General features: G+C 57.5%; 1 protein-coding gene across 1 annotated transcript; it reads right to left on the reverse strand.

Moving 5' to 3' along the window:
• Window positions 1-488: 488 nt before the first annotated feature.
• Window positions 489-9,369, reverse strand: TNNI1 (troponin I1, slow skeletal type). Its single transcript, XM_055144217.1, has 7 exons — window positions 9,311-9,369; window positions 5,863-5,959; window positions 5,248-5,379; window positions 4,340-4,429; window positions 2,949-3,125; window positions 1,960-2,069; window positions 489-655 (listed from the first exon to the last, which is right to left on the reverse strand). Exons 1-6 carry the CDS (start codon window positions 9,367-9,369, stop codon window positions 1,962-1,964), a joined length of 663 nt encoding a protein of 220 aa, XP_055000192.1. The 3' UTR covers window positions 489-655; window positions 1,960-1,961.
• Between the last annotated feature and the right edge of the window lie 1,289 nt (window positions 9,370-10,658).

Raw genomic sequence — 10,658 nt, forward strand, 5'->3', positions numbered from 1 at the left:
TGAAGTAGCCACTTCCTTTGAAGCTAAGCTGGTGACACAGCACTGGGGCACCAGCTGGGGGCTGTGGCCCACTCGCTTCAGTGTGTGTGACCCTCCCGTCATTGAACCCCAGCAGGCTGGTACCCGTCTGCGAGCTGAAGGACCTGACCCCAGGAACAGATGACTGGGGGGCTTCATCTCAAGGGAAGGGTCCATCTAGGCCATGGGACCAGTTCAGGAGTGTGAAGGGGCAAGATTGGGGGATCCCCAGGGAAAAGTGGGGAGAGGAGCCATCTGGTGGCCAGGCTCAGAACTGCAAGGGGTCCCACCCAACAGGGGGATGTTCCCAGGCAGACAACTGCTCCAGGCCTGGGTTCTGACCCCGAGCACCTGACCAGAGCCAGCCCAGCTTCTTCACAGACCCCATCCTCACAGATCCCCCATTTCCCAGACCCCTCTTCCCATTCTTCCCAGGACTCAGGTCCAAAGTAGCACAAATGGGGGGGACACTGGGCATTTAATGGAGAGGCCACAGCACGTGGGGGCCACTTGGCGTCACAGCAGCTGGAGGTGGGGGTGTGGGTGGGAGGGCCATGCTGGGGCGGGCTGAGATCTTCCACACCGGATGCTGGAAAGGCAGGTGCTCAGGCTGGAGGCGCAGGAGTGCGGTGACAGCCTGTGGGGACAAAGGCAGCCAGTGTGACACTGTGACACACTCAGACACTGCGCCCTGGGGTCGGCGTTCTGTGTTCCTGGAGTGTCCAGTGTCCGCATCCCAGGAAGGCCCAGGCTCCCCTGCCCTGCACACCCTAGATGGGCTCAGCAGCCCTCAGAGTCCCGGGCCCTGGGCCCCAACCCCTGCTGGGCTCACCCCTGCCTCTGTGCCTCTGTTGCCCGAGCCTGGCCCACGCCCACCCCTCATAACTCAAGGGGTCTGACGAGGCCCAATGGTGCCACCTCCTCAGCACTGTCCACCAGGAATATGGGCGCCGGTCCGCAGTGGAACCCCCATGCCACCCAACGACGCCAGGAGCACTGTGAGTGCTGGGCACTTGGCAAGGCACCCCGGGAGGTATTTGAAAGAACTGAGGCCTCCAGAAAGTCAGCCTTGGTGGGCCGCAGAGGTTAGCTAGCCAGGGGTGGGGACTGCTTGGCCTCCAAACCCTGAGGTCCCAACCGCCCTGGACATGATAGGACAGGCAGGAGGCTCCCGTCAGCTGCTGCTGCGTGTCCTGCCATGGACGTCCAGCTCCGTCAGCCTGGCCCTTTAATCTGCAGGGGCGCAGACACCAGGCTCCCTGGAAGGGGCCCAGCTGTGGGGTAACCCTTTCTGAGGATCTCAGACGTCTAGAGTTCCAAATCTACACCCCAAACTCTTCAGCCTCCAAACAAGTCCCCCTGTACCGTCCAGCCTGTACTGAGGGACAATGTAACTATCCAATGGCCCCTGGCAGGAAAAAGGTCCCCACTGACCGAGGCCGTGGTTCTTAAACGCTTGCATCCACGGGTCCACCACCCCTACAGCTTCACTTTGGGGGCCCCTCACGGCAGAGAGAGTCCGTGCTGGGAGCCCCAGGACCACACCAGGGGCCACTGACCTTGGCAGCCCCCAGTTTTACATCTGAGGGGAACAGATGAGCCCAGAGCGGCTCCGACCTGGCCCCGCTCCCCACCTGCCCTCCTGCTGGACACCCTGTGAGGCTGCGGGCTCTGAGGACATGAGAGAGAAGAGAGAGAGATGCACAGAGATGCAGAGACAAGAGAGATGCACAGAGACACAGAGATGAGAGACACACAGAGATGTAGCGATGAGAGAGAAACAAGCAGAGACACAGAGACACGCAGAGACAAAGGGAGATGTGCAGAGATGCACAGAGATGAGAGAGATGTGCAGGTATGCAGAGACAGAGAGAGATGTGCAGAGACATGCAGAGATGAGAGAGAGAGACACGCAGAGACACGGGGCCCCTCTCCGGGTACCTCTACTGGGCGGCGGGAGTCTTGGCTGCGTCGAACATCTTCTTCCGGCCTTCCATCCCAGACATGGCCTCCACGTTCTTCCTCCAGTCGCCCACCTCCACGGGCCGCTCCTGCGGGCGGGACACGCATCTCAGTGGTGCTCAGGCCAGGAGGCCCTCGGGGGCACTCGAGCATGAGAAAGGGCCGAGAGAAGGTCAGCCCGACCCAGAGATGGGAACTGAGACTCGCACCTCCCCAGGCCCACTCGCACAGCTGCTGAGGGAGCTGGGGGTCTGGCCCTGGGCCCGGGGTCTGAGAGGAAGGAGACTGGCGGGTCCCCACTCTCCATGGCAACCCAGCTTCACCCAGCGACAGCCCTGGGCAGATGCTTCGGCTCCCGCCCACCCGCCCACCTCCTGCCACCTGTGCTCTCAGCGCCTCCAGGGCCCAGACCGCGGGGCCCCTCACCCATATTCCTGCAAGTGACCAGCCTTGGGGCCTCAGTTCCTGAGCGTCTGTCTCCTCGCACCCCCCACGACCTGCTGGCCCCTGCCCGGTCGTCACACTGAGTGCCTGGTGCTCACTTCATCCCTTGGTCTGCCTTTCTTGGCGTCCCTAGTCCATCCTCAGACTGGGAACAGCCTGCGGGCAGCCGGCACATCCCTTCATTCTCCCAAAACAGACTTCAGCCACTGATATCCAGAAGGTTCTAGAATGTTCTTCCCCCACCCCCACCCCCTGGCCACACCCTGCGATGCTCAGGGGTTATTCCTGGCTCTGCACTCAGGAATACCTCCTGGCGGTGCTCAGGGGACCATATGGGATAACAGGGATTGAATCCGGGTCAGCTGCGTGCCAAGCAAGCGCCCTACCAACTATCGCTCTAGTCCCCATTCTAGAATGTTCTAAGCTCTGCTGGGAGCTTCCGGGACCTGCCTCTGACCATATGTGGGGATTTTGAGTGCAGGCTGGTGGGGCTGGGGTGAGGGGGTCTGAGAAGAGGCCCTCACCTTCTCCGTGTCCTCCTTCTTCACAGACTTCAGATTGGCCCTCAGGTCCATGGACACCTTATGCTTGGAGCCCAGCAGCGCCCGGAGCATGGCGTCAGCCGAGACCCGCACCCGACGCAGGGGCGGGCGCTTGAACTTGCCTCGGAGGTCCAGCACCTTCAGCTTCAGGTCCTTAATCTGCAGGGCGCAGATGCCAAGGGTGCTTAAGGAGGGGGCCAGCCACGGGGGACCCTTCCTGAGGATCTGACTTCTAGAGTCCCAGACCTACACACCGAACTCTACCGCCTCCAGACAGTCTCCCTGCAATACGCAGGGCACCCTCCAGTTTGCAAAGAACCTACACAGTTGAGGAAGGAAGGAAGGGAGGGAGGGAGGGGAGGAGGGAGAGAGGGAAGGAAGGAAGGAAGGAAGGAAGGAAGGAAGGAAGGAAGGAAGGAAGGAAGGAAGGAAGGAAGGAAGGAAGGAAGGAAGGAGGGAAGGAGGGAGGGAGGGAGGGAGGGAAGGAGGGAGGGAGGGAGGGGAGGGAGGGAGGGGGAGGGGAGAGAGGGGGAAGGGAGGGAGGGAGGGAAGAGGGAGGGAGAAAGGGAGGGTTAGGGAAGAAGGTAGGAGAGGGAGGGGAAGGGGGGAGAGGGAAGAAGGTAGGAGAGGGAGGGAGAAAGGGAGGGAGAGGGAGGAAGGTAGGAGAGGGGGGGAGGGGAGGGAAGGAGGGGGGAGGGGGAGCAATGGACAGACAGAGCCCTCAGCCATCCCAATCAAGCATCCCCACCAGGCTCAGCACAGGCGAGGTTAGACCCCTAATGGTGTGGGGTCTGAGCCCTGTGGCCTCAGCCCTGCTCCTCACAGTCCCTCCCTGAGCCCCGGAGCAGCTCCTCCAGGACTTCTCCTCCCATCGGGCTGAGTAACCCCCAGTCCCCGGGAAGGCCCATTCCTGGGGGCAGAAGTGAGAAGCACAGAGTATGCAGGACCCTCTCCCCACGTGCAGCTTGAACAGGTGCCTGATGCAGCTCCCCCACGCCCGGACCCCTCCCACCCGACGGAGCTAAGGACCCGCACCCCTTGGAGGGAGTGTGGGCCCTGGAGCGAGGGCCAGAGAGCGCCACTGCGGGCTCGAGTGAAGCTCAGCTGAGAGCACTCGCACCCCCCATGGTGTGCAGGCGAGCAAGGCTCCTGGGGTCTCATGGAGGCAGCAGCCGTTCGAGGTGGATGGTTGTGTGGGCACACGAAGGGCGACTCCCAGAGCAGAGCACGGGCAGCTACTCTCTGCCCGTCGTGATGGACCCGTTTCCTGCTAAGTACCCACCTCCCAGGTGCTGCAGAGGGAGGGACCCTCGGGCCATAGCTGCCACCCAGGGCCACCCCCTGGCGAGATGCGCACCCTGGCCCAGGCTCACCTCCCGGGTGTTGTGGAGACACTTGGCCTCGATGTCGTATCTCTCCTCGTCCACCACCTCCACCTGGGCATGCAGGTCCCGGCACAGGTCCTGGGGAGCAGCCAGGTGAAAGGGGCCGAGGGTAAAGTCACCCTCCAGCCCATGCCCTTGGCCAGCTCCCTCTAAATCCTTCTCCAGAACCGCTTCTTTCCCCAATGTCCTCAGTGTTCTGTTCGTTTGGTTTTGCTTTGGGGGCCACACCTGGTGGTGACCAGGGCTTACTCCTGGCTCTGCACTTGGGAATTACTCCTGAAAGGCTCAGGGGACCACATGGGATGCCAGGGATAGAACCCAGGTCGGTTGCATGCAAGGCCAATGCCCTACCCCACTGTACTATGACTCCAACCCTCCCTCTCTGACCCCCAGTATCTTTGTTTTCTTAAAGATTTCTTCACCTTGGGGGAAGTGAGACTGCCATGTGGTGTCTAGGGGACCTGGGGCCAACTCCTGGTGATTCTCAGGCACCCAGGTGTGTGTGGTGTATGGGGTGGTATGTCTATGTGGGGGTGTTTGTGGTGTGGATAGATGGGAGGGGTCATATGGAGTGTGTGTATGTTATGTGTATGTGGGAGTGCGTGTGGTGGTATGTATATATGAGTGTGTGTGGTGTGTGTATGGGGGTGTGTTTGGTGTGTGTGTCTGTGTGTATGGGGGTTATGTGGTGCGTGTATAAGGGGTGATGTGGAGTGTGTGTGTGTGTGTGTGTGAGAGAGAGAGAGAGAGAGAGAGAAATCTCACCTTGTAAAGGAAGAATCACTTGACTCTGCTAGTCAACTTCCTGCCGCCAGCACCCTGGGGTCTCCCTGTAGCACCCTCTACCCTGAGCTCCCTCGACCCCAGCCCCCTGACCCCTACCCGAGGCTGCTCACCTGCAGGGCACTGAGGGACAGGCCGCGGGTCTGCAGCGTGGGGATGCGCTCGGCCAGGTAGCGGGCCTTCTCGGCCTCGCGCTCCTCATGCTCCTGCTCCCAGCACTCCTTGGCCTTGGCCAGCATCAGGCTCTGGAAGGGCAGAGTCTGGTCAGCCCACTCCTGCAGGATCCACACTTCCAGGTGCGGTGGGCTGTGGCCTAGGCAGTTATGGGGGCCCAGGAGTCTCACCTGGGGGATCCCCAGACCAGGCAGCCTTGGAAGCACCAGGGCTAGTCAGTTGCTGAGGACAGACCTGGGCTCTGGCCACAGGAGGGCGGGAGGGGAGCCAAACGCTGCTGACCACCCACCTTCTTGCCCATCCGGGACATTGGCTCCAGAGAAAGAAACTTCCAGAACAGAGTCAGCCCCTTTGCTCATACCCAGCTGCCACCTGACACTAGCTGCTGCCTCCTTGCAGAAAGTCAGATACAGTACCTCAAGGCTCCCACCCACTGAGTATCCAGCTCCAGTCCTCAGTGTCCTCTCCCTGGCCACCCTCCACACACCCCGGTGTGTGCCCTGTACCCCACCACCTTCCTCTGAACACCCCCCAGAGCCAGCAGCCACTCTCACCTTCAGCAGGAGCTTGCGGGAGGCAGTGATCTTGGATTTTCTCTGAAGGGGAGAAAGGGGAGAGGGTTGGTGACGCCGAGTATACAAAACAGAAGATCTGCATTGGTCAAGTTCATTGCACCCACAACCCTCGCCTTAGAGGCCTTAAAAGCTTATCTTTGCCCTCTGACTCCTGAAATCCAGTGAATCAGCGACGTTGACCTTGGGGTTCAAACCCTTGCAACACTGATGGAATCCTACAAGGTACCGCCTGACCTCAAAGCCTCTGAGGTATCTCCTTCCTTGTGTGAGCAGTAGGACCCAGAGACCACAGTAGTTAGGTCACAGAGTCATCAGAGTGAGATTATGCACCACCTTTGAAAACATGGACAAAATGGGTGTTTGAGAACTCCACATGATAAGGAGCCAATGCCTATAGAAATATCGACTTTCCTAAATAAAACATCAATGTGTGTCTTGCACCACAGCATTCCTTATGGTCCCCTGAGCACCTCCAGGAGTAATTCCTGAAAGCAGAATCAGGAGTAATCCCTGAGCATCGCTGAGTGTGGCCCAAAAGCAAATAAACAAAATAGCTACCTGTTTCTTGCATCCTGCTGACCCTGGTTGGGATCCCAACACCTAGTATGGTCCCCAAAGTCACCCCGAGCCCAGAGTCAGAACAGCCTCTGAGTACCACCAAGCATAGCCCCCAGAAAAACCAAAATAAAAAGCAAAGACTTCAAACCTGTGTTTTCCCTTGAATATATCTTTTATTTTATTTTTATTTTTTTCTTTTGGGGTCACACCCGGAGAAGCTCAGGGGTTACACCTGGCTCTGCACTCAGGAATCACCCCTGGCGGTGCTCAGGGGACCCTATGGGATGCTGGGAATCGAACCCAGGTTGGCCGCGTGCAAGGCAAACGCCCTACCCGCTGTGCCCCCTTGGATATATCTTTCTATGTCTCTCTTTTTTTTTGCTTGCTTGCTTGCTCTTTCAAGTTCTTGTTTTCACTTGAATATTTATTTCCTTTCCTTCTACCCTTGCTCACGTCTTTCTAAGTTTAATTCAGTAAAAACTATCTTGCAAAAAAAAAAAATCTTGCATCATGAAAAAAAAATCAAGAGCATTAAAAAATTAGAAACTGCTCCTTCCTTCTACTTGAACACACTGAGCATGTTCTTGCTGACCAGGGATGCCCTGTGAGGCCTGGCAGGTCACCCCCCAGGTGAGTGGGGCTGCACATGAGTCCCACTCCCTGCCCAGCTCCAGCCTAGAGCATCACCCTCTTCTGCACGGTCCTGGGCAAACGCAGTTCTCGTGGCTGCACTGGTGTGTGAAGTAGGGCCCGGCGTCGGGCGTGCTCTCATGGGAGAAAATGAACATGAAGCTTCATAAGTCTGCTGGTGACAGGTTACTCCTGACTTTGTGCTCAGTTGTGATCCCCGATTCGGGGTGGTATATGCAGTGCCAAGGATACAACCTTTTCAAAAATCGCAAAGCAGGTGACTTTACCCCTGTACTATCTCTCTGGCAGAATGTGGGTCTTTTTTCTATTAGGGAGGTGCCTTGGGCCACTCCCAGCGACCTCAGGACTCACTCCAGGCTCTGTGCTCAGGGATCACTACTGGGATGCTCAGGAAACCTTCTGCTGGAGATGGAGTCTGGGTCTGCTGCATTCCAGGCAAGTTCCTACTCACCGTGCTCTCTCCCTAGCAGGACACGGAATTCTGATTTTTGTTTGTTTGCTTGTTTGTTTGTTTGTTTGTTTGTTGACCACACCTGGCGAGGCCCACGGGTTACTTCTGGCTCTTCTCTCAGGAATCACCTCTGGCGTTTTTCAGGGGACCATATGGGATACCTGGGATCAAACCTGGGCCTGCCAAATGCAAGGCGGGTGCCTTATCCATTGTATATCACTCTGGCCCAAGAAGATGGAACTTCTAACCTGACAATTCCAAGTCAGCTTGTCTTGTTTTTTTTCCTCTCTGGAAGTCTAGGTTTGGCTGCCTCTTGGATCAGTGGTTGCAGGAGAAAGGGCCCTTTATCATAGCCATGCCCAACTGGGGTTCCCACACTGCAATATCCCTTTGGAAAATATTTCACTGCAACATCGTTCACTTACACTTGATCATGGCATTGGACCCTCAATCAGTGGCAACTCAACTCAGGGGAAAGAGAGACAGCATGGTGCAGGGGGCACTGTCCTGGCATAAGGCCAACCCTGGTATAATCCCTAGCTCTGCATATGACCCTGAGCCCAACTAGGAGTGATCCTTGAGCGTGGAGCCAGAGTAATCCCCAACCACCACTAGGTGTGTGCCCCACAAAATAAACGTATATTTTAAATAAAATGAGCCTCAACAGCACTTAGAGACTGGCACAGCTCTTGACAAACGCCAAGCTTGATTCTCACTTGAGATTCCTGGGGCCAGAGACACCTTCCCCCTGTTTGGGTGAGTGCCAACCTTCCAACCCCACCTCCCCCAGGCCTGTATTCTCGGTTGTGTGGGTCCAGCTGTATCAAACGCAGGTCTCTGAATCCACCTAAGACCTGTGCTGGGGGTGCCCAAGGACAGACCTGTGGTCCCGCTGCCATCGTACAGGTGAGCCACGCCCCCCACCCCAAGACGGTATGCTAGTGGGAGGTAAAAATTGCTCAGCGTCCATCGAGGATGCAGAGTGTAGAGGGGGAGCACAGACATACCCAGATGGGATGTTGAGGACTGGAGTCCCAGCTCCCTGCATCCCCACAATATCTGATCGCCTAGGAACTTGCTCAATCATGGGGCAACCCCCTCCCCAAACTAAACCTGGGTTCTCGCCTCTCCTCAATGACTGCCCCACTTTTACTAGTGTGAAGACATCGCCAGAACAAAGACCCTCCCATGCCCCCCCCCCAATAACACTCACCTCACTTTGGCATCCACAGCAGGAAGGATGGGGTGTGGAGGAGAGAGAACACAGAGAGAATGAACAAGAATACGGTCTCTGCAGCGGCAAGACTGGGGGGGCAAGCTTGGGGATGCGACTGTGCCCCCAAGGAAATGAAGCAGCAGACTCGAGGACAGGCTCAAGCTTCCAGGGGGACAGCAGGAAAATCCAGAGACCCCTTGGACTACTGGGAATTTCCAGTGGAAGAAACTGGACAACTGAGGGAAAGGAGGGTGAAAGTCAAGCAAATGACACCAGGTCCAGCTTCCATTGCCCAGAGGGTGTGAGGTCAGGGCCTGGAAGGCCTGTTCACCTGTCAGAGGAGCCCGGCCAGAGCTCTCCTGGCACCCCAGACATGTGAGTTCTACTTAAGGGGGGACCCTTGGAGGTGCTGGGGCCCCAGGTGCTCGGGCTTTTCCTAATCTATGACCCCGTCTCCTACGAGCAGCTTCAGGGGTGAACAGATGGTGTCTCAGCTATGAGGCTGGAATGTGCAGCAGGCAGGGGTGGGGTGGGGGGAGAGGGGTACTCACACTTCCGGCATGATGGTGGTGGAGTGGTGGCACCTGGAGGTACAGAGAGAACCATCCATGGTGAGAGAAAACCACACTTCTCTCCTCGCTCCCTCCCACCCTACTTCCCTTCCTGCCTCCACTCCTTCCTCCTTCCCTCTTCTTTCCGTCCTTCCTTCCTTAGTTCCTTCCTTCTCTCCCTCCTCTCTTCCTTCCTTCCTTCCTTCCTTCCTTAGTCCCCTCCTTCTTTCTTCCTTCCTTCTTTCTTTCCTTCCACTTCCTGTTTTCTCAGGGCTGGCTCTGCCCTCAGGGGTGACTCCTAGCAGGTTCAGGGGACCCACTGGGGAGCCAAGGATTGAATCCAGGTAGCTGCATGCAAGGCAAGTGCCCTCCCAGCTGGACTATCTCTCCAACCCAACAATGAGAGAGCCTTGCACTAGCTGCCCCTCCACCACCCACCCCTGCCCGACCAGGGGCTGTGTGAGTGCCAGCCTGGGAGAGTGGCCACCCAGCCTGTCCGGAGGGGAAACATGCTTGTCCCCTTGGTCTTTCTTTTCTGTTCATTCACTCACATGAGAGAAGATGGGAAGGCGGAGAACAAGGGGTGAGATCCAGCCCAGGGGCTTGAACTCGCTGAAGTTGGAAAGACAAAAGCTACTGGTGCAATAGTGCCTCACGCACACCCACCCAGAGCCTAAAGGAAGTACTTGCTGGCCCATCCTGGGGAGAATTTGTCAACCCCTGTAGGGGGCAGATGGAAGCCCAGGAAAGAGGACTGGAACGTGGACACAGAGCTTCATCCCCCAGGGCGCTTGGTCACAAGGCCAATGATGGTCTCAGAGAGAAAGACCTGGAAGACAATGGTTCTGGGAGGGGGGAACACAGGGACAAGTGCAGGCTTTGCACCCTGGTGGGCTCTGATTGCCCCAGGGGGCATCATTCACAGTGGTTTGGGGGCCCAGTGAGTCAGCCCTTCCTGGAGGAACTTAAGGGCCAGTGACAGAGCAAACCCTATTTCTACTAGAATCTTTTCCCTGACCAGTTGATGTCTCTGCGAAATTGAGGGTCCCATGAGTTGCTTCCATTTACTATTTCACTCTTGAGCTCTTTATTCAAATTAAATTTTCTTTGGGAGCCAAACCAGCCCCACCTACTACAGGAGCTTCGTCTGTGGGTGATGGGGTGACCAGAGGGGCGCCGGGTTATTGGAGCACAGCTGGGAGCCCCTGGAGCCCGAGGGGACACTCCTCCCCACCAGGACAGAGTTCCCAGAGAGGCGGAGGGGCTGGGGCCACCAGCAGGCCAGGGCTCCTGGGCTGAGGGAGGGCAGCACAGGGCACGGGGCAGGTCCAGGAGCCTGCCTGGGAAT

The sequence above is a fragment of the Sorex araneus genome, chromosome 7, assembly GCF_027595985.1.
Source record: "Sorex araneus isolate mSorAra2 chromosome 7, mSorAra2.pri, whole genome shotgun sequence".
In the NCBI taxonomy this organism is placed as follows: domain Eukaryota; kingdom Metazoa; phylum Chordata; class Mammalia; order Eulipotyphla; family Soricidae; genus Sorex; species Sorex araneus.